Source organism: Mastigoproctus giganteus, chromosome 12, assembly GCF_048544385.1.
Source record: "Mastigoproctus giganteus isolate SK-2022 chromosome 12, ASM4854438v1, whole genome shotgun sequence".
Taxonomy (NCBI): domain Eukaryota; kingdom Metazoa; phylum Arthropoda; class Arachnida; order Uropygi; family Thelyphonidae; genus Mastigoproctus; species Mastigoproctus giganteus.
In genome coordinates this window covers 32,663,823-32,688,269 of record NC_143586.1, presented here as the reverse complement: position 1 = coordinate 32,688,269, position 24,447 = coordinate 32,663,823, and the positions used below count along the sequence as shown (strand labels likewise).

General features: G+C 36.0%; 1 protein-coding gene across 1 annotated transcript in view; it reads left to right on the top strand.

Annotated features, from left to right (window-relative positions):
• The window catches only part of LOC150076861 (nuclear exosome regulator NRDE2), a 117,485-nt gene that overhangs the window by 37,683 nt on the left and 55,355 nt on the right, over positions 1–24,447 (top strand). The window contains exons 5-6 of the mRNA XM_090385704.1: positions 10,370–10,630; positions 17,837–18,992. Coding sequence (XP_090241830.1) covers positions 10,370–10,630; positions 17,837–18,992 — 1,417 coding nt within the window. The remainder of the gene's footprint in view (positions 1–10,369; positions 10,631–17,836; positions 18,993–24,447) is intronic.

The following is a 24,447-nucleotide window of genomic DNA, read 5'->3' as shown; positions in this document are numbered from 1 at the left end:
CTGGTGATATTCTGGCTTAGTTACCCATTTATGGACTAATTCAATGGAAAGGTTCGGTGATACACAAGTAGGTTGCTCTAGACATCTCAAAGGCTTTTGATCGTGTTTGGCATAAAGGTCTTCTAAACAAGCTTCCATCTTATGGTTTGCCAACTGTTTTTAGTAATTGGTTATCCAGTTTTCTCTGATCGGTCATTGAGGGTGATGGTAGATGGCTTTCTGTCTTCTAACTTCTCCACTAATGCCGGTGTCTCCCAGGGTTCAGTTCTTTCCCCCACTCTTTTCCTCTTGTATATCAGTGACCTTCTTCCCTTGACTGGAAATCCTATCCATAGTTTTGCCGATGATAGCATATTGCATTCAACTTTCCATTTTGAGAAACCTTGTCCTGCTCAATCAGCTTCAACTTCTCGAAAATCTGCTACCAATTCCTTAAATGCGGATCTTCAGGTAATTCTCCAGTGGGGCAAAGACAACTTAGTTGATTTCAACCCTTCTAAAACTCAGTCTTGTCTTATATCTCGGAAAAAGGATTCTTCTGCTCCAATGCTTATGTTTAGTGACACTCCAATTTCTAGGCAAAATGATATATCTCTTTTGGGGATTACCTTGACTTCTAATCTTTCTTGGCACAAGCACATTACAAATATTGCTTCCTCTGCATCTAAAAAACTTGGTTTTCTCTTTCGCTCTCGGCGTTACTTTTCTTCCAAACAGCTGTTCACTCTGTATAAATCGCAAATCCGCTCTGCCATGGAATATTGTTCCCACATTTGGGGTGGTGCCCCCAAAACCTCTCTCAGGCTTCTTGATTCCATTCAGAAGAGGGCAGTTAGGTTAATTAATGATTCATCTCTAACAGAGTCTCTCCATTCGCTTTCTCATAGACGCACTGTTTCTGCTGCATGCCTCTTTCACAGATACTTCCATGGGCACTGTTCTTCTGAATTGGCTTCTATAATTCCCGCTCTCTCTTTCAAAACAGTCCGAACACGTGCCGCCACCAGCCAACATCCATTTACTGTCCAACTTCAAACCCACAGAACCAACTTTTCATCTTCCTCATTTATTCATTCAACTGCCGTTTTCTGGAACAACCTTCCTTCATACGTATTTCCTGAAAATTACAATCTACAGAAGTTCAAGTCCAATGTCAACAAATATCTTCTTTCGTCTTCTCAACCTCCAACCCAAGCACGGTACTAAGTACTATAGGTTCTAATACCTCTCGTGTTTGGGGTTTACATAAAAAAAAAAAATAACAGTATTGTGATCATTAATTTATATTCTTGTAAATATTTTCACTAAAATCTTTATACATTTTCAGAACCCTCTTTCAAAGTATAATTATTAGATTTCTATGGAAATTTTATTTAAAAGAGGAATTCCACTGCTGTATTGGAAGACTTGAGAATCACTGTCTAAATCTATATAATTTCTATATTATTGTAATAATGGCTGTAGTTATTACTACAGCCATTATTACAATAATATAGAAATAATAAAAAAATATTATTATTGTGAAATAACTAGTTTTTAGAAAGGTTAATTATTCATTTCCTAAAGTTTCTGATTAGAAATTTGTGGTTATTTTTTTAAATATCCAGTAATAATTTCAGCATATGATTCTTTGTATTGTTTTAATATTGTGCATATTTTTAAAAAGAGAAAACTTTTACTTTAATGAAAATTTTATTTATTTTCCCAAGTTTGTTACATATTTCTGGTGCCATTGGTCATATATAGAGCATACAAGTTTGGAAACTTCATTTTAAGAAACAATGATGCGATTCTGTTGGAATGGATACAGAAAAGAGCAATAAGATTAGTCAATGACACAGAGGAGTACCCTTACTCTTACCAAAAAAGACTAGTTTTGCAAATTGCAATGTATGTCTGAAAACTAGACATCTGCAATGAGACCTGATTTAAGTGTTTAAGGCTTTAAATGGATTGAATAAACTAAAAGCTTTAAAGATACAATTACAATTAAAAATACTGTTACTCTGTGATAATTACCTGTACAAAGAGAATTATATTTCAAGACTTGCCAATTATTTGATCACAGGCAAACATCCTCTGTTGTTGGTCAGGATGTCCAGGCTTGGGAGAAGACATCATAAGAGAGCAGTTGACTGACCCCAGTTTGTCAATGAGAGAGACTGAGAAAACCTGTCCTATCCTTTAAAGATCAGTTCTCTTGTATATGGGTTTTATACCCTGTGTTAACAAACAAGGAGAGAGAGAGAGAGAGAGAGAGAGAGAGAGAGAGAGAGAGAGAGAGAGAGAGAGAGAGAGACCCAAACAACAAAAACATTTTTTTACAGTATAAAATTTATATTTTGTAGCTGAAAAGTAGTGTCCATGATGCTTCTATATTTCTGTTTATTGTCTTGTATTTAAATTTTCTTTTGTACATACTTTAATTTTTTTTAGTAAAAAAATATTTTTTTCAAAATGTTTTACATTAAAAACATAAGAATAATTATATGCATATATTCTGCAATCACCGATTTCCTGTTCTTTCCCTTTGCTATGTGTTTATTATGTTCCTCCATCCTTTGTGTCAAATAACTTTTGTCTTCCGAATGTAAATTTTTCTACAGCCACATGTGCTTTTGTAAATAACATGTCTGAGTCTTGTTAGGGAAATTGCATCCCTCAGAAATTTAACCTATTCTGTTTATAGATTTGAAAACTGCATCTAGGCATATTTTTTGCATCTTTTCATATGCAAAAAATAGTTTCTCTCCTATTCCTTTTGTGTAAGAAATTGTAATAGCTTTTTTAAAATTGTCTCTATGTGGATTACTATTCCTGAAATTTCTCTTATATTTGCGTGTGATTTTGTTAACCATGCTCTGTGGAAAGCCATTGTTATAATGGGTTAAGAAAATGTTTTTAAGCTCTTCATCAGATTTTTAGTAATAGCAAATTCTTGAGGAATTTAAAAATATATATTAATTCATTGTTGTGATTATCCTAATCAAATTAATTAATACTCAAAAACTTATAGTAGAAACTCATAGCAAACCCTGATACCAATCAGCAGGAGTTATGCCATTAAGTTTGCACAAATTGAGGATCTTGGATACAGTCAATGAAACAGCTAAGCTGGAAGAAGATGCCCAGCATTACTTTCATGTGAAGAATAAGAACTTTCTAGGTCTGAGAATCAACTGCCTTCTGGGTGGCAATTGTGCTTGGGATTTCAGATTGAAACTGACCACTTTTTTCAGCATTAAAAAAAAAGCTTTGAAAGGTGGTGAAAGGTTTTACTTCCAAAGCTACAGGTACCTACCTGTAGGTTTGGAAGTAAAACAAGAAAGCTTGGGTTAGCAGGATCTTTTTCCAAGAATGGTTCTAATGCTATTTCTGTCCTGTAGTAAAGATTTTTTTTCAGGAAGGATGATTTTCAGAGAAGGTGGGAACAAAATGAAGTCCCTCTTCTTCCTGCCCAAATACAAAATTTATCAATATAACCATAGGCCAGAATATGATTGCTAATATCATGAGATAGTATCATATGATCACATTCACTAAATGCTTGGAGGAGGTCACTGATGGAGGAGAGAGCCTGTAAGGGAATTTTGGAAATGCTTCAATGTCAAGAATGCAATATACAACATTGCCTCTGACAACATCAGTTTCTATTGCATGAATTCTGCATGAAAGAAGTTATGGCCTGAATGTTGGTGACTTCCCTGGATTTCAGAGAAACAAAAAAAAAAAAAAAAAAAACAGGAAAGGATATTATTGAGCTGAGTAAGTGGTTTGAAGAACGTTGGATACTCAAATACAGGGTTCAACATTCACCTTAAGGATTTGGCCTAATTTAGAATTTAAGGGCTCAGACGAGTTATCTGATGAAGCAGTTGACTATACTCTGTGCAGTTGCCCTTTATTGTGCTCATCAGAGATCCTGAATTACTCTGGATCTCTCCAATGCTGGAACCCAGAAATGGCCACATTAGATTAGATTAGATTGGTTAGGTGAGTGCTATTTCACTGTTTTATAATGTGTTAATAAATTTAAGTGCAGTTAAAGGCAAATTTATTTCTGTAGTTCTGCAGCTCCAGGAAGACTTTACTGTTGGTAAAGTCTAAGTGACCAGCATCAGTCAAGGTCAGTTACTTCGAGCCTGAATAGACTCTGATAAATGAACTCTTCATGTTAATTTGTATAGCATTCTTAAAAAGCTCTGGACATTGGTTTTTGGTCTACTCTTCAACTTCTGGTTTCTCCATTAACTTCCAAGTCACTCCAAGCTCCAGTGAAGAATTCTCTTGTTCTAATATCAGTAAAATATAGAAAAGGGCTTTTTTTATTTAGTAAAAATTTTATCATTTTAGACCTCTTGTATTTTAGTTCCAGCTACAGAAACCGACCATAATTTATACCATCTCGATCTAAATGAGCTTTTGAGAGTGTGGAATGACTGCAACTCCACATTCCATACTGAAATTTATTCTCAAAAATTAGAATAAATTTCACGCAGTCCACCACTACTGTTTCCCTGCCATAACCAGTGACTAAAAATACAAGGACTGTTCAATAAAGAATGATTATAATTTTTCATGAACAACTATGCTGCTTGCTATTTCTAGCTGAGCTATGGAATTTAAGACCAAACAAGCTGCATCACATAGCAACTGCGTAGTTGACTCTTGCTCACAGTGTCCTTGGCAGTCAGTCAAGTTTATGCCTGTTCAGTTTTGCCTTCGTAACAATGGATGTGATACTCGAGGAATCAAATTTTCTTTCCATCTCAAGAAAACATCAGCTAAAGCATATGAAATGCTAAAAGGGGCTTATGGTGAATCTACACTTCCATATATATCACAGCTCACAGTTTAGAATGTTTAAAGATGGATGTGATTAAATCACAAAAATTGGCAGTCCTGGAGCTCTGACCACTGCTGTCACCACAGAAACCATAAACAGTGCTTCTGTAATTGTGCAAGAAGATCGTCATATAAGAATAAAGCAACTGGCAGATGTTGAGAATATCAGTAGAAAACACCCACAGTATTTGTCACGATCATTTGTTTGTGCATGTTGGGTTCCAAGACTACTCACATCTGAGCAACAACAAGTTCGCATGGAGGTTTGTTAGGAGCTGCAATAGATGGTTACTGAAGATGGTGACATTCTGCACAAGGTGATAACAGTGGACGAGACATGGCTTCATCATTTCAACTCAGTGAGTTTGCAACACAGTTCTGTTTGGAAGTCTATATCATGACCAGTATCTAAAAATGGAAAAGTTGTGGCTTCTGCAGGAAAGGTTATGTCATCTCTTTTTTGACATTCAAGGAATGGTTTACCAGCATGTTGTGCCACATCATGTAACTGCTTCAGGACCTTACTACAGAACTATATTGTACATTTTGCAGGATCACATTTGTTGCAAACACCCAAAACTGCACACAACTGGGTGGATGCTGCATCATGACATTGCAAGACAATGCACTGCTCATACTGTCATCAAGTACTTAGCCAGCATTAATGTCAAATGTGTTCCTCGTCCACCCTGACCTTGCACCCTGAAATTTTTTTTAATTTCCGAAGTTAAAGAAGGAACTGCAAAGAAAATATTTCTAGTCATCAGAAGTTGTAATGACATTGGAGGCAATTGTCAAATGCATGTCAAAAAAATGACTTCCACCATGTTTTTGAAGAATGGTAGAAACATTGGAGTAAGTGCATTTCATCAAATGGGGACTACTTTGAAAAGGACCATCAAAATATGGATGATTAATAAAAGTATGCTGTGAAAAAAAATCATGACCTTTCTTTATTGAATAGCCCTTGTACTTTGCTCCACTTTTATGGTCCTTTGTTCGTGGCTGTAGAAGGTTCCTTCTCTTGGCAGGGTTGCCTACCAAAACGAAAATAAATCAGTTGGCCATTATACTAAGAGATCTATTTAAATAACTTGTTGTTGCTCAGATTTTGGAGCCACTCTTTCTAACCATGTCCTTTGCCAGAGATTCTGACACTGAAACTTCTGGTGCCCTAGACAGTATTAAAGAAATAGAATTAAAGGAAAGAAATGGCTGGAAGCCACTGCGACAAGGAAAATGAGGTAGCCTGGCTTGCAACTGAAATCTAATTAAAAAAAAAAAAAAAAAAACAGGAATAACAAATGTAACAAATTAGTACAGTATTGGGAAATTCATCTAGAAATATGAAAACTCCAGGAGCTACAAGCAAATTTTCTGAACCTGAAACCTCTTGAGCCAGAATCACACTACTGAAGAGGCAAAGAAAATAATATTCCTACATGTCAAACTTACTAGCGTACAAGAGAATAAAATCAAATTCACGCAGCAGTCCCCCCCCCCCCCCGAATATAAAGTTGAAAGGTTACCTAACGAGAATACTACACTGCTGTGAAGGGATCTTGTCTCTACACTGAACAAACCAGACAACTCAACTCATACACATCAGCTGCTAAATGCTTGGCTTGCACACAGGGAAATCAAGGACTACCACTCATAAAAACACAAAAATTCAGCTTAATCCTCAAGTCCATATTCCATTAATGATGGAGATATATGAAATTTAATTATTCTGAACGCTATGGAAGAAAGTAAATATAACTCAAGTCAGGATATTGAAGAAATTGTCACTTCCAGAATCAAACAGAAAAAGATGAACTCGCCATCTCTTTCTCTAAGCCTAAGGTGGTTCTCCTCAAGCACAGGCTTCATTCTAGCAGAGCTCCTATCATAAAAATTAATGGACTGTCTTTACCAGTGATCCTTGAAACCAAGTACTTAGTTATCACCCTTGGTAACAGGTTCTTCTTCTTCCATTGCACTTACTTCTACTCTTTCTAAAGTAATGGGGAACTCTTAACTGCCAACTCTTAAACTATCTAGAAACATTCTGTCTGATCAATGATCGCTAATATGGATCCCATCAGTGTCAATCCATTGGTGATATACTGGCTTATGTTACCCATCTATGAACAAATTCAATGGAAAAGTTTGGTGAAATTCAAGCAGTTGCTCTTAACATTTCAAAGGCTTTTGATCATGTTTGGCATAAACATCTTCTAAATAAGCTTCCATCTTATGGTTTGCCAACTGTTTTTTGTAATTAGGTATCCAGTTTTCTCTCTGACTGTTCACTGCAGGTGATGGTAGATGACTGTTTTCTCCACTAATGCTGTTTGTTATTGGTTTTTAGGAGCATTAGCAACTAAGGCCATATTGCTCCTCTGGGGATATGAATCATTCCCTGACATTTCCGCATCCTCCGTATTTGGTGGCCATGGGCTCGAACCCCAGTCTAATCAAGAAGTGTATGCTATGCACTGCTGCTCCTGCCGACCTGGCTACGGAGGTGCCTCCACTAATGCAGGTGTTCTGAAAGGTTTAGTTCCTTCTCCCACTCTTCCTCTTCTATATGAATGACCTTCTTCCACTGACTTGAAATCCTATCCATAGTTTTGCTGATAATAGCACATTGTGTTCCACTTTGAGAAACCTTGCCTTGCACAAACAGCTTCAACTTCTCAAATATCTGCTACCAATTCCTTATATGCCGATCTCCAGGTAATTCTCCAGTGAGACAAAGGTAGCTTAGTTGATTTGAGTCCTTCTAAATTCAGTCCTGTTTTATATCTTGCAAAAAGGATTCTTCTGCTCCTATGCTTATCTTCGATGGCATTCCGATTTCTAGGTAAGATCATATATATCTATTGGGGATTACCCTGACATCTAATCCCTCTTGGCATAAGCATATCACAAATATCATTTCCTCTGCATCTAAAAAACTGTTTTTCTCTTTCACTCTCACCATTACTTTTCCAAACAACTGTTCACTCTGTACAAATTGCAAATCTGCCCTACCATGGAATATTGTTCCCACATCTGGAACACTGCCCCTAAAACCTCTCTCAGGCTTCTAGATTCCATTCAAAAGAGCAGTCAGATTAATTAATGACTCGTCTTTAACAGAGTCTCTCTACTCTGACTGGAGATGTGCAAGTGTGACCCCAATTCACAAAGGAGGATCAAAGGGTGACACAAGTAATTATCGACCTGTTAGTTTAACTTCTGTTCCAGGGAAATTAATGGAGACACTGGTAAAAGAAGCACTGCAGGATCATCTAGACAAGACTTCAGTTATAGCTCAGACACAGCATGGTTTTGTTAAAGGAAAGTCTTGCCTGACCAGTTTGATTGGATACTATGATGTAGTCACAAAGGAACTGGATGCAGAAAATCACTTTGATATCATATATTTGGATCCTAGAAAGGCTTTTGATACTGTTGCACATGGAAGACTGCTAAACAAATTGGAGCAGTGTGGCATTGGAGGCAAATTGCTGCTGTGGATAAAGGGATGGTTGAGTGGGAGAAGACAGAGTGGTAATCAATGGATATTGTTTGTCATGGACTAATGTAATTAGTGGAGTCACTCAGAGTTCTATGTTGGGGCCATTGTGATTTTCTGTATTTATCAATGATATTGATGAAGGCATATCAGGCTTAATCTCCAAGTTCCTCCAATGCCACACTGATCCAATTTGTGCAGCAGTCTTCCATGTGCAACAGTATCAAAGGCTTTTCTAAGATTCAAATATATGATATCAAAGTTATTCTTTGCATCCAGTTCCTTTGTGACTGCATCATAGTATCCAATCAAATTAGTCAGACAAGACTTCCTCTTAACAAACCCATGCTGTGTCCGAGCTATAACTGAAGTCTTGTCTAGATGATCCTACAATGCTTCTTTAACCAGTGCCTCCATTAATTTCCCTGGAACAGAAGTTAAACTAACAGGTCTGTAATTACCTGGGTCTCCCTTTGATCCTCCTTTGTGGATTGCACATTTGAACATCTCCAGTCCATGGGTACCTCCCCTGAGTCCAGGAAAGCTCTCATAATTATGGCTAAGGGTTTTCCTACTTCCTTTAATATAACTGGATAGATTCCATCCACCCCAGGTGCCTTTGTGTTTATCTTCAACAATTTCTCCTCCACTTTACTCTCAGTTATTACAAGATTATCTATCTTACTGCCAGAGTTGAATACACCTCTGGCATTCCCCTCCCTGAATAACTCCTCATGTGTGAATGTCGATGCAAAATATTCATTTAGTTTGTTAGCTACCTGAGCAGGATTATCAACAGTTGAATCATCGATATCAAGTGGACCAACCTGATTCATCCCCTTCCTTCTAGAGTTTACATAAGTAAAGAACTCGTTGCTGTTTTTCTTTGCATCCTTTGCCAAAGATTTCTCGTAATCTGCCTTTGCCTGCCTAATCTCCTTTGTAACTTGGTTACAGACCAGCTTATATCTATCATAGGCTTCTCAGTCACATGTTAACTTATGTGTATCCCATGCATTTTTCTTCTCTGTCACATGTCTAATTTGTTCATCAGACATCCATTTAGGCCTAAATCTTGAACAATATTTCTTTGTTGGTATGAAAAGCCTGGTAGCTTCCAAGATTAATTCTTTGAATGCTTCCCATTTTGAATTTGCTGTTGGTAACATCATCAGTTGGTTCCACTGTATAGAATTTAAATACTGTCTGAGACCACTGTAGTCACTTTTACGAAAGCAAAAACCCTTCCCTTTACTCTTGATGGTAGTTACCTCTTTGAGTAAATCCCACTTCAGCACGCTGTGATCACTGCCACCTAGTGATTTAGGCCTAGATGTGTTAATGTTACTATGAATTATGTTAAAAATCAATGAAACACGAACTTGTATCTGCATTGCATCTCTCCCAGTAATCAGTTTTTCTGAATTCTTAAGCCTTTTCAGTGACATCAGCGAATACTTTTGTTTTCCTCTATTCAATTATATTATCTACAAAAAAAAAACTCCTACTTAGGGCAGATTATGCTGATAAGATTCCGCCTTTGGGGATGCTGGTGTCGCTTAAAATCATTTCTCTATTATTAAACAGTAACTTCTTTTATTCTGTTTGATCTTAGTTATGTATCTCACTGAAAATGCATATTGTATATCAGAGAAAGTTACTTTTTTTACTTGGCATATTATGTAGAAATTAAATAAAATGTGATTACTACTACTTTTCTCCATTTACACAGTTTTACCATGTTAAATTACTTTAGGAAAATATATGTATAATGTTCAAAATTACTGATCCTTGACTTTTCCACATTTATTATGATTTTAGGATTGAAAAACAAGAACTGTAGTATTAAAATTTGTAGATGGGAATGATATTATGATAATCATGTCATACTTTTTTTCATAATAAAAATACTTGTTTTAATAATTTTAAAATTTGATTTAACCTAGTTTTAATCAAAAGTCTGAAAGATATTGTTATGCTTAAACATTTTTAAAGATTTTAATTTCATTTTTATTACAGATATTTTTACTCAGCTGTGTTATTTTCTCCGTTTTTGTGGCTACAGTGAACGTGCCCTAGCAAGGTTTCAAGCTTTGCTTGAATTTAACTTATGTAATCCTCCATCCTTAACTAAATCAGCACCTTTAGAACAAGCAGTAGCCTTTTTTGAACCTTTTTGGGATAGTGGAGTTCCAAGATTTGGTGAAGAGGGTGCTATTGGCTGGGGAAATGTATTGAAAGATAAAGTGTTATCATCCACTAAAGTGGTTAGTCATGAAGGTAAAATCTTATTTAAACATTATTTGTGTTAAGTTACTGATAAGCTAATTATGATAGAAATGAATTTTTTAAAATATGATTTCATTAAGTTGCCATTATTGAATAAGTTAAATACATTTTAAAAAATACAGTAGAACCTCATAAATCTGGCACAGAGCTAAGTATTTACAATAATTTGTTATTTTTATTAGATAATACAGTAGCTTAGATCTTTATAATTTCCACAGAATGATAGCAGCATTAAGTCAAAATGCTCACTCCATACTGCTGGATTTGTCAAGTGGGTAACTTGTCTAAGAAATAAAAGTCATAAGTTTGAATGCTGCTCCAGTAAGGATATTGCAATTGTCCAGTAATTTTTAATATGAGGTATAAATAGTGCAATATGATTTAAGCAATCAGATTGCCTTAAAAACTAAATGCATACTACTGTACTATTAAGCATTGTGAATTAGTATTGAATGTCTTGCAAAATGAGTGAGTATGTTACAAATACATAATAATAATAATGACATGCAGTCTAGGAAATAGGTAACTCAGGAAGAAATCGGTGTTCAGAAATTATTACTGGAACATATGCTCCTTTTGGCACCTTAAATTGTTTTTTGAAGTTCAAATAGCATATTTTCTCTCTGCCCTTGTACAGTCAACACTGTCTATTTAAATTTGTGCTTTTTTAGAGAAGTAAATTAAGGAAAATTAATTTGCTGCTCAATTTTGATTTATTCACTTTAGATAATTTATTTTCTTAGTAAGTAACATCTCTCATTTGCATTCAGGTATTTGCTGTTAACAAGCTTTCTATATATTTTCTGTTCTTGATCTCATTCTTTCTAAGCAAGAGCCATGCCAGACTCTCAACAGCATCAAATCAGTTTATTACATAGCTAATGACATGAATAAAGAGAAATATATTATCACTGACAAATATATCTCAAATATTTTTGCTGAGCTGGTCTTTAGCCATGCTAAAATAACTGTACTGTTGTGTGTTCATTTTATACTTACTACTAGGCAAGTGTAAAATTACAAGCAATACTACCATTTTTTATAGCTATCGTAACTCACAAAAAACATATCATATTAATAATGCCAGAGTGCATGCCTTCTATCTGCTGGTAATGTTCATAATAGTTGATCATGTTAGAGTCACAAAAGACATTCACTGGAAATTTCTGTTAACCATCACATTAAAAGAAATTTCCCACAAGTCTATCATTAGTTCTCTTTTCTTTGGGAAAACTAACAACATTGTGTTACCATCTGCTTATCATTTTTACCAACAAAACAGGCATAACAGCACATATTGCTAATGTAATGGCAGTAGTGTTATATGAATTCATTAGTGATCAGATAGTTTCAACAGATTTGTGCCATCACTCCCTAATCCTTGTTCTTGTTTGACTTTTTTCTTAGACCTATTGAAACTATCTTTGCAATCATCCTCACTTCTTTAGAAGAACTGCAAGAGAACATTGAACACAGAATAAATTAAAGAAGCAGGGTACTATATTAACATAGCCACTTAAATAGTTTGAAGAAAATAATGCTAACATAGTGTTATGTTATTCTGTCATTGAGGACCATATTGCCCTTCCTGTAGAAAACCTTGGACTTAAGCTCTTTAGAAATACCTGTATTTATGAGTTGAAAGCAACTGTTATCATTTTTAACTGTTATCAAATAACATCACCCAGCCCATTTATACTTGATACATTTATACACTGCTTTACAGAAGTAAAATGAGGCTGTGTCTGGTGATGAATCCAAATAGTTCTGAAATAGGTCACAGCAGTGTGCCTTTGAGTTTTTAATGAATAATGGATTAATTTACTTGATGTCATTTGATTAAAAACAATAGTTTACTTTAGCTTGACCCATGGATAAATGTAATTGTTTCTAAAGAGCCTAAGTCTAAGCTTTATCAATAGTAATAGTAATAGCCATAGGAAGGAAGAAAAAAAATACAAATTATTTGCTTTCCTCCTCACATAGGTATCCAGTTGACCTTTGAATTTATTCAAACTGTCAGCCTCAACTACCTGTGAAGGCAACTTGTTCCAGCGATTAGTGACTTGCTGGCTAAAAGAAAGGCACCTCCATAGCCAGGTGGGCAGGAGCAGCAGTGCATAGCACACATTTCTTGATCATACTGGGGTTTGAGCCCGTGACCACCAAATACGGAGAATGCGGGAAAGGTCAGGGAGATGACCACCTCATATCCCCGGAGCAATATGGCCTTAGTTGCTAATGCTCCTAAAAACCAAATAACAACAACAGTTAAAAACAAACTCCCTACAATCTAGTCTAAACCTCTTCCCCTGTAATTTGAATTTATGCCCTCAAGTTCTGGAATTCTCTATAACAGAGAAAATTCCATCTTTGTTCATTTTACTAACCCCTCTCAGAGCCTTATAAACCTCAGTCAGGTCACCTCAGAGGTGCCCTGTTGCCAAGGCCAAGCTCTGTAGCCCACATATTTGGAGTCATTCCTCATATCTCGCATGGTGAGATATGAGGAAAGAATATAATGTGGTCTTACAATTGCCTTGTACAGTGGGACTATGATCTCCATATCTCTACAGGATAATGTTCAATAAATCATTGATAGAACACCATAGGCTTTCCTGGGTGCATGTTTACACTGCTCAGAAAACTTGATATCTGCCCATATTATAACTCCATTTCTTCCTCTACTTTTTTTAATTCAACCCTATAAAGTGTGTAATTTATTTTGGGTTGCTATTCCCAAGTGTAACCTTGCATTTTGCTGCATTAAAACATAGCTGTCATTTTCTGACCATTTTTGCAGCCTGTTCAAGTCATCCTGAAGGAGCGCTTCTTGGTACTGATCATTAATTACTCTACCAATCTTTACATCATCTGCAAATTTTGACATCAATCCATCTATCACATCGATACTGTTTTTTATGAAAACCAGAAACAACAGTGGTCCAAGAACTGATCCCTGGGGTACCTCCCTCTTCTGACTTTACACCAGTCCAAAGAATATCCATTAATCACAACCCTTTGCCTTCTGCCCTGTACCCACCCAGCACTTCATTTTAGAATTTTTCTAGTAATCCTAACATGTTCCAGCTTATACAATAACCTTTTAATGAATGGGTTGAGCAAGCTGAATGCTGATTGGATTCTTCATCTTGCTCAGACTAAGAACCTTGAGGGGACACAGTTTCAAATTGAGGAAAGATAGTTGTAGAATAGATGTGTGGAAATTTGCCTTTAGCCAGCAGGTAGTTGTTTGGTGGAACAGGCTTCCATCTTTTGTTGTGGAAGCTAATAGCCTAAATTAATTTAAGGCTGAGCTGTACAGGTGGAACGAATGGAGGGATGAAATGGGAGAGGTTTTTTTTTTTTTTTTTTGGCTGATGCTGCCTAAGCTTGCTTTCTTGCATCGTATGCCTCTACTAATGCTAACCTCTCATGAGGGACTGAGTCAGATGCCTTGCAGATTCTAAAACAAAGATTCCAAGCTTTGGACTCAGCAAAAGCTCTTTTCAGTGTCAGAGGAGGGACAATATGATCCTCAGGCAGTAGTGTCAGAATAACATAATGCAGTGTAGAGTTATTTTCTCATACACAGAATCTTTTCATTAGCATTACAAGCAGATGAGTGGTATGTAATTTGACATATTTATATCATGCAATATGTGTTGTGAATTCATATAGTGAAATAAAAAAAATACATTCAGTTTGGGTCACATGAATTTTTACTCACTCTGTGGTATTTGCAATGGCAGTGAAATTTACATGAGTATGTTGAATTGAATTGACACATGACATTATTGGGAGGAGGTTGTTATGCTATACTTGAGAGCCAAGTTGTGTAAAATTTTCAGATATTGAAAGAGAATAGAATTTTATTTGCACTCTGATTATTGATGAAGGCAAGATAAGTTGCTTGGATATAAATTATATAGAAGGAAATCCAAATTGAACAGATAATGAATAAAAAGTATATTCTAGTACCATGCATGGTGTGGGGATTGAGAAGACAGAAGATACTTGACATTGGACAGATAAAGAAGGAATAAATAAAGAAGTAAAGTTAGTTTTGTAGGTATATAGTCGAACTGTGAGTGTTTTTAACTAGCTGATACTTATGTTTGGACTAGGTTTGAAGAAAGAGATGGAATTACAGATGCCCTTTCAGAAGAATAGTGCTCGTGGTAATATCTGTAGAAAAGATGCACAGTTATGTGATAAAGAGATGGATTAGCAGTTAACCTGACTGCTTTCTTTTTGATAGTTGAGTTTAAGGGCAGTTGGGCGGCGACACTAATCCAGAACCCCAAGTGTGGGGGATAGCATTCCATAATGGGGCTGATTTGTACAGAGCAGCTATTTAGAAGGAGAAGAGCAGCACTGAGAACAAAAAAGAAAGTCTGCCATTTTTTTTAAGCAATATATGCTACCAAGAGAGATTAGAAGTCAGGATTATATCTCCATTAAAGATATATGTTTTTGTCTGAAAATCTGAGTTGTGTATTGTTGAAGATGACTGTGCTGATTGCTCCCTTTTTTTAATCTGTGTTTTGGAATAAATAAAGAGATGATCAGATGTTAAGTTTTCTTTTTCTCAACAGAAAATTACCTGCAGTAGGTTGTAGTTGATATTTGAAAAGTTGCTGCTTCTCAAATAGCAGAATTTTTCCAGGTTTGTCAACTTTTTTTTTTTTTTGATTTGGTAGTTGTTGGCGCATCGGCTTCTGTGGCCATATTGCACCTCCCAAGGTTTTTGCAGTATTTTGATCCAAGCCCGAGGCGGGAATCGAACCCGCGACCTTTGGGTTGCCGGGCAGGTACTTTACCCACTCGGCTAGCCCGGTCGGCGTTTGTCAACTTGGAAAATGTAACATATTGTACTGTCATCAGCAGAAATGTGGATTCTAATATATAGAAGGAAAAGAGTGAGAAAAGGAAGCGAACCTTCTAGACCTTCAGTTTTAGTTCAGAAGTAAGAAGACAAAGTTATAACATTAAAAGCAGTGAGTGATCAGAGAAGAAACTGGCTATCCACTTGCGAAACCAAGTCAAGTTGGCATTCTGCTTGAAATTTTGATTTCACCTGTATAAACATTGCCAGTTTTGTATGTTTTATCTGTGTTTGAAATTGAATGCAAGTAAAGTTGACAAAATTTGATATATTATTGATCTTGGTTTTATTTTTTTCCAAGATCAAAATTGAATGAGGAAATCAAATTAGTGTTGAGGGCAAATTGATGCATATATGAAGATTTTTTTTTTTTTTTTTTTTTTGATTTGGTAGTTGTTGGCGCATCGGCTTCTGTGGCCATATTGCACCTCCCAAGGTTTTTGCAGTACTCTGATCCAAGCCCGAGGCGGGAATCGAACCCGCGACCTTTGGGTTGCCGGGCAGGTACTTTACCCACTCGGCTAGCCCGGTCGGCTGCATATATGAAGAATGACTTAGAAGGTAATCTATAAGGTTTACAGCTGGACATCTAAGAGGAGATCTGACTGAGATCTATAAAGCGCTGACAGGAGTTGAGTTAAATAAATTCTGTTCTCCCTGGTTGGTGGGACAAGAACCAAGGGACACAAATATACAATCTCAGGCAGTCACAGAAGACCAGATCTCATGAAGCTAACCTATTGGCAGTGGGTTGTCGAACATTGAAATAGGTTGCCTCCCAATGTGGTAGCCACAGTAAGCCTGGCTAAATTTAAAACAAAATTGAATAGTTACCTTATGAGAATAGCATGAATATTCTGTTTTATATTATTTATTTATTTATTATTATTTTTTTTTGGCTGATGTAAAAAAGTGTGCTTTCTTGTATCATTTGGCCTTACTTAACACTAAACTGTATAAAATTTGATTTCAGTTACTACATTGAAATGCTCCTGCAGTCCTATAGTGTTGTACTGTGTAGGACAAACATAGCCCATAAATGTTTTTAAAACTTCCATACGCCACTTGGCTGTTCACTTAGACAAAATACATTATTCAAGGTGTGGTATACTTTTATTAATGGAGACCACCTGCCAGCAGGTGAGAAGGCAGTAAACTTCAAAACAGTTGTCCTGACATGTCTCAGATTTTTAAATGTGCCACCTATTCAAGTAATGTAAGATTTAAAAAGATGTTAGTAACTTAGGACGAACTATGGATAACCATTTGGCAGTCTCAGCAAAATAGCAGAAAGCCTCTTCAAAATCAAACACAGGTAACATAGACAAAATTTCAGAAACATTTCGTGTTGATCTGATTTATTTTGAGTTAATCACAAAAATGTCAAGTTTTTGAGAACTGTATTAAATGCAGTTCAAGTTAACAAAACTTTAAAGCATTATTCCTATGGAGATTTTAACAGGGTATCTATCAGAGTCCAAGGTATCGAGAAATTTGACATCAACATTCAAGTAATCAATAGTCTGCTGTGGTTGGAGATCTGAATGGGGTTCCCCAGGTCTCAGAGTTTCTTGTTTTTGACAGTCCCAAATGACACCCCTGCAGCATCTGACAGTCTGGTGATGATTTAACTCACAAGGTGAGAGATGCCGAAAGACATAGGAAATCTAAATTTAAAAAAATGAGCCAAGAAGAATTATTTTTTGAGTTGTTTGAAAAATTAAATTCTGTGAGATTATAAATGGATATAATCCATTTTTATTACAGAATAGGATATTGCAGTTGTTATTTTGTTATTGTTGTTATTTGGTTTTTAGGAGCATTAGCAACTAAGGCCATATTGCTCCGGGAATATGCGGTGGTCATTCCCTGACCTTTCCACATTCTCCGTATTTGGTGGTGACGGGCTCGAACCCCGGTCTAATCGAGAAGCGTGTGCTACGCACTGCTGCTCCTTCCCACCTGGCTACGGAGGCACTGGATATTGCAGTGAATTGCTTTGGCTGTTAAAATGAATTGCTTTAGTTTTGCTCTTCAGATGAATAGTACTTCTAAATAAGTGAAATAATGCTGTGTACTTGAATGCATAGTTTTGATATGATAGATTTCTTTAAATTGGGATATGTTTTAATCAACAGACAAACAAAGTTGATTCTCCAAGCATTCTTTACTAATTGAATAAAGAACCACTTTTTTTTCTCCATTCACCACATGTTTGTGTTTATACAATTATTTTGAAATTTTAATATACAAACTTTTATTCGGTAAAAAATTTCATGCTCACTTTAAAATTTATTACTATTTTGTAGACCTCAACCAAAAAGAAGATGAAATTCTTAGTAGTTTTCAAATGGAGAATGAAGTGTGGCTAAAATTTGAAATGCTTCGTGAAAGTTACCACTGGTTGCCATGGCGTGCAGATATAAAATTAGGAGAGAGTGAAGACAATTGTGAAGACCCAGACAGGATGGTTATTGTTGATGATGTGAGTGACACTCTTTTTTGGTTTACGTCAGAGAAGGTCTGTTTTTATGCTTTGCTAAAATTTTTACAATATATTGGAGTAAATATTCACAGTGAGCAATGCTGTGTTAGTTCAAATCAAGAATTTCATAATCAGTTGCTAATGGAAACTCCTGATAACATTTTGTGGATGCCAGTTGACCATTATTGTGTAGAGTTAAAGCAGGTTTCAGATGTTATTTTGTTGTCATCATGGGCATTTCCTGAAAATTCAATACCATTTATAAATAGAGTATTTGAACAAACACAGAAGCTTTTTGCAGCACAGTATAGGAAAACCTTACAACTGCTGTGGTTGAGATTTAGCATTGAGCAGTTTAAAAATATAAATGTAGCACCGATAAAATACAAACATGAACTAAAAAATTTAAAAAAGCTAGGAAAAAATATGTTAAAAGAGGATGAAAATAGAAATAACTTAATTTTATGGCAAGAATATGCAAAATTGGAATGGTTAACAAATAGCAGAAATGAAGCCGAAAAAGTATTTAATACCCTTCTGTCAACTTGTGCCTCAACTGATAAAAAGTATTCAAGAGAACTGTGGGGTTTTCTGAAGACATTTGTGGAATTGCAATTAGGCTTGAATAAAGAAACAGTAGTTGAAACGCTTCATGTTCATGAAAAATCTGTGATGTTCAATAAGCTAACTGGTTTGTTGGTGGCTGTTTGTAATGGAAATGCATATGTACCATTTCAAAATGAAGTACAACCAACAATGTTGCTAAAGGCTAGGAAGGGATTTAAAAAAACACTTGAAGCTGAGCTTGATTATCTTTCTGCTGCTCCACAGGATGGGAATCTAAACTGTTTGTGTTTCAGCCTTACAGCTGCTGCTTTTTCAAGCTGTGCTACATGTTTCATGTATCTCCAGTATTTTACACAGGGTGTAAGTGCTCTCATGAAGGCATTTGAGGATGTTACAGAATTGCTGGAAACAAGGTCAGTTGATTTCTGTTTACCTTTTACCTGTTTAAAAAAAAAAAAAAAAATCTGTAGATGTCAAAATATGAAAGTTTTCTGTTTGAATAAGATAAAATTGTGCAAAATATTTTGTATCCATCTTCCCCCTCCAACATGTATGCTCATTCTACTTGATATTAGTAAAAATGGCTGTGATTTTTGTATTGACATGCTTGTTTTCAGGTATGAAAATTGTGTGTTTAAATCTGCATACTACCCTGAAAAGTTGGCAATTAATTGTTAGTTGAATGCCATGTGTGGATTGCAATAAAAGTGAAGCTGTTAGCACATTTCCCCAAAACCTTTCCCATAAAAAGCAACCATAAAATGAGTAAGCAATTTTAGTTAGGAAAACTAATATGCTGCTGGATCAGGAATATTTTACTGAATTTTTTTTTATACAGACTGATTTATATTATGTTATACTTTTTTTAATTTTATAAACTGCTATGTTCATAGATAAAGACAAATCATAGACAAGATAAAGCATAATACAATTCTTTAGCAGATTAAGCAAACCAGTAAAATCTGTATGGTAGCTATTCTGTATCGAACAAAGTACATAGAATAAAAAAAAACATTAAAACTATATAAAAATGGAGAAATCTTATATTAGTGAAAAAGAAGTGGAGAGAGAGAGAGAGAGAGAGAGCGCGCTCGAGTTTTCAATTTTTGTCGATATAAGATATATTTCTCCAACTTTTACATAATTTCTATTTTTTATATTGTTAATTATAACACTTTCTGTGTCATCCCAGATGCTGGGAATTGGGCAGTTAATCTTCTCTTCCACAGTAGCCATCCCCATATCCCCACTAGAGGATTGACTCTTTATACCAACTATCAGTGGTTCTCATTTGTTCTCAACCCTGTTGAGCATCTTCTCTCTCCCTGGTAACCTCAATTGTGTACTGTTCCATTTTATCAGTGTACCAGTTCACTGATAAAATGGAACCAGTTTTTCAAGCTGGTTGTTGCATCTGTATATAGTAGCAGATTTGATTCCGGGCACTCTATATAAATTATACACTAATGAAATTTACCATATTTTGTTTCTATTTCGTGTACACATTTGAACAGCTGCAAGCATCATAGATGTGCAATTGTTGCCTGTGTGTGTGTGTGTGTGTGTGTGTGTGTGTGTGTGTGTGTGTGTGTGTGTGTGTGTGTGTGTGTGTGTGTGTGTGTGTGTGTGTGTCCCACCACTCCATTGTCCACTTGGGCATTTATGTGTCGTTTTATTTTATGATTAATTGTATGTGATATGTCAAATACAAGATAGGCGATTGGAGCTGAAAGTGATACAGCATGAAAATGACTTAGGTGTTATAATTCAATCTGACATGAAATTATCCATGCAGTGTAAACAGTTGGTTAGGAAGACATGGAGTATTCTTTCATTATTTTTATAGGACTTTTTCTAGTAGGAAGAAGGACATCTTTTTATCCCTCTATATAAGGCATTGGCAAACTGCATTTTGAATATTGTATTCCTGAAAAAAAGATAAAGATAAAAGAGTTTCTGGAGCGGATTCAGAGAAGGGCAACCAGATTATGATGAGGGAAAGTCAATGTACATATGTAGAATGACTTAGAAAGTCTGCAAAGTGTGACAACTAAATGTCTAAAGGGAGATCTGATTGAAGGGATTGAGTAAAATGAATGAGAAAAATTCCCTTTGTAGGAGAGACAAGAACCAGGAGTCACAAGATAAAATCTCTGGGAATAATAGAAGACTAGATCTCATGAATATGGGCAGCAGGTTGTTAAACATTGGAATAAGTTGCCTTCCAATGTGGTAAAGCCAGTGAGTGGGTCGGTCTGGCTAAATTCAAAACAGAATCGGATGGTTACCTTATGGGAATAGGAATAGTATAAATATCTTGTTTTCTTTTCTTTTTATTAATATTATTATTTTAATTTAATTTTATTTTATTTTTGGCCGATGCTGAAAAAATCTGCTTTCTTGCATCATTTAGCCTTATTAATATTAATCTTTGGCACTACTCATTCAGAATTTTTAGTTGAATATGTTAACATGAAAATCAAAGTAATATATACTTTGATTTTAAAATGTACAGTTTTTGGACAGCCAGTTTAGAGAACTGTAGTTGTATTTTTAATTTCAACTGTGTTATTTTAAATGACTCAGACATCATGGTCCAATTTGGCATCACTTGATATTCAGGTTTTTACCATATACCATTACACCATTCAGGTTTTTGGGATAAAAGGCAAGAAATAGTTGAAAATTATGTATTTTATAATCGTATTCTTTGTTGTTATACTAAGAACAAATAATATCTTTAGTAACAGTGGTCTTGTTTTGGAGTCAGAAAAATTGAAGCTGGAACCAAGGCTCTGTAGAAAATCAACACGAGTGCAGGTGCATGATGCATTTTATACTTGAATATGGTAATGTAAAAAACAATTTGCAGCTTTCTTCTCCAATTAAAAATTAATCAGTGATGTAAATTTAATTTCATACTGGAGGAATACTAAAATTCACACTGATATAATTCTGAGATACTTTGAAGCATTATCATTAGTAGAGGCATATGATGCAAGAAAGCACGTTATGCAGCATCAGCAGAAAAAAAAAAAAAAAAAACACTCCCATTTCACCCCTCCGTTCATTCCAAATACCAGTCCAGCTGAGCCTTAAATTTATTTAGGCTATCAACTTCCAACAAACTTAAGCCTTTCTTCGTAAGAGCAATCCTTTGTTCCATTCATTAACAAGGTATGGAAGTCTGTTTCACCAGCCAACTAACCGCTGGCTAAAGGGAAACTTCCGCACATCTATCCTACATCTGTCTTTCCTCAATTTGAATTTATGCCGTCTCAGGTGATTATTCTGAGCAAGAGGAAGAATCCCATCAGCGTTGACCATGCTCAAACCATTCAAGGCTTTATACACCTCAATCAGATCACCTCGCAGGTGCCTAGTCTCAAGACACTGTAATTTGCAAAACTTAAGCCTTTCTTCATCCTTCTTAAAATCAGGCCTCCAGGCCTGTATACAATACTCAAGGTGTGGCCTGACCATTGCCTTATACAAGGGAATAATCACCTCCTTATCCCTGCTAGAAAAATTCCTGTATATCATTGACAAGACACCATGAGCTACTCTTGCAGACTGACTACACTGCTCAGAAAACTTCATATCTGCCTGCACAATTACCCCCAGATCCTTCTCGTTTGCTATCATTGTCAGCCACAGAGTTGATACGTTACTCTGGGGTTATTGCTTCTCATATATAGTACTTTACATTTGTCAATGTTAAACTTCATTTGCCATCTCTCAGCCCATCTGCTCAACTTTTCTAGATCCTGTTGCAGCAGCGTACTGTCATTAGTGTTCTTAACAACCCTGCCAACCTTCGTATCATCTGCAAACATGGACATTAAGCTGCATATACCATCATCAATATCATTTATAAATACAGAAAACAACAATGGCCCCAACACTGAACCCTGAGCGATTCCACTAATAACATAGTCCACGATGAGCAGTGTCCATTGATTACCATTCTCTGTCTTCTCCCACTCAACCATCCCTTTATCCATTGCAGCAATTTGCCTCCAATGCCACACTGCTCCAATTTGTTCAGTAGTCTTCCATGTGCAACAGTATCAAAAGCCTTTCTAAGATCCAAATATATATCAAAGTTATTCCCTGCATCCAGTTCCTTTGTGACCACATCATAGTATCCAATCAAATTGGTCAGGCAAGATTTTCCCTTAACAAAAGCATGCTGTGTACAAGCTATAACTGAAGTCTTGTCTAGATGATCCTGCAGTGATTCTTTTACCAGTGCCTCCATTAATTTTCCTGGAATAGAAGTTAAACTAACAGGTCTGTGATTACTTGTTTTGCCCTTTGTTCCTGCTTTGTGAATTGGGGCCACATTTGCACATCTCCAGTCCATGGGTACCTCCCCTGAGTCCAAAGAAGCTCTCATAATTATGGCTAAGGGTTTGCTTACTTCCTTTGCTGTCTCCTTTAATATAACTGGATAGATCCCATCCACCCCGGGTGCCTTTTTTATGTTTATCTTAATTTCTCCTCCACTTTCCTCTCAGTTATTACAAAATCATCTAGCTCACTGCCAGAGTTTAATTCACCTCTGGCATTTCCCTCCCTGAATAACTCCTCATGTGTGAATGTAGATGCAAAATACTCATTTAGTTTGTTAGCCACCTGAGTAGGATCATCAACAGTTTAACCATCAATATCCAGTGGACCAATCTGATTCATCTCTTTCCTTCTAGAGTTTACATAGGTAAAGAATTCTTTGCATCCTTTGCCAAAGATTTCTCATAATCTGCCTTTGGCTGCCTAATCTCCTTTGTGACTTGGTTACAGACCGGCTTATATCTATCATTGGCTTCTGTGTCACGTGTTAATTTATATGTATTCCATGCATTTTTCTTCTCTGCCATATGTCTCATTAGTTCATCTGACATCCATTTAGGCCTTAACCCTGAACATTATTTCTTAGTTGATATGTAAAGCCTAGTAGCTTCCAAGATAAGTTCTTTGAATGCTTCCCATTTTGAATTTGCTGTTGGTAACATCATCAATTGGTTCCACTGAATAGAATTTAAATACTGTCTCAGACCACCATAGTCACCTTTACGAAACCAAAAACCTTTCCTTTACCCCTGATGGTAGTTACCTCCTTGGGTAAATCCTACTTCAGCCTGCTGTGATCACTGCCACCTAGTGTTTCCTTTATCTGCAGATTCTTAATGCATGAAGAATCACTACCGATAATCAGATCAAGAGTATTACTCCCTCTAGTTGCCTCCCGAACATGCTGATGTAGAAAACAATCATCCAATAATTCCACAAAAGCCTTGCTAGTGTGTGAGTGACCAACCCACAAATTCCAGTCAATATCTGGGAAATGAAATTAAAATCCCCCATTATAAGACTCTCTGATTCACTGGCCCACTCTGTTTCCCTGTACAGTTTTTTATTATACTCATCAGAATCATTAGGCCTATAACACACTCCTACTCTCAATTTTGATCTTCCAATGCTTATGTTACACCAAACTGACTCGACACTGCACTGTCCAGCGATGTCGGCTGGCTCCACTTACTTGAATTTTATGTGTTTCTTAACTAATAGCATAACTCTTCCTCCCTTCCTATCTATCTATCCTTCCTGTACACATTGTACTCCCCAAATTCCAGTTCTGCATTTCTTATATCTATGTGAGACCATGTCTCTGATATCCCAACAATATCTGCCTTTGATGTTTTGAGCCATACCTCAAATTCATCAAATTTATTTCTTTTGTTTTTTTGTTTTTGCTTGATAAAATGCTCAAGAGCACACTTACTAGGGGGGTCTCCATTCTCCATAGTAGTTTCTTCATTTCTTAATATTTTAAGCTCTTATTTTTCATTATAGAACTTCATG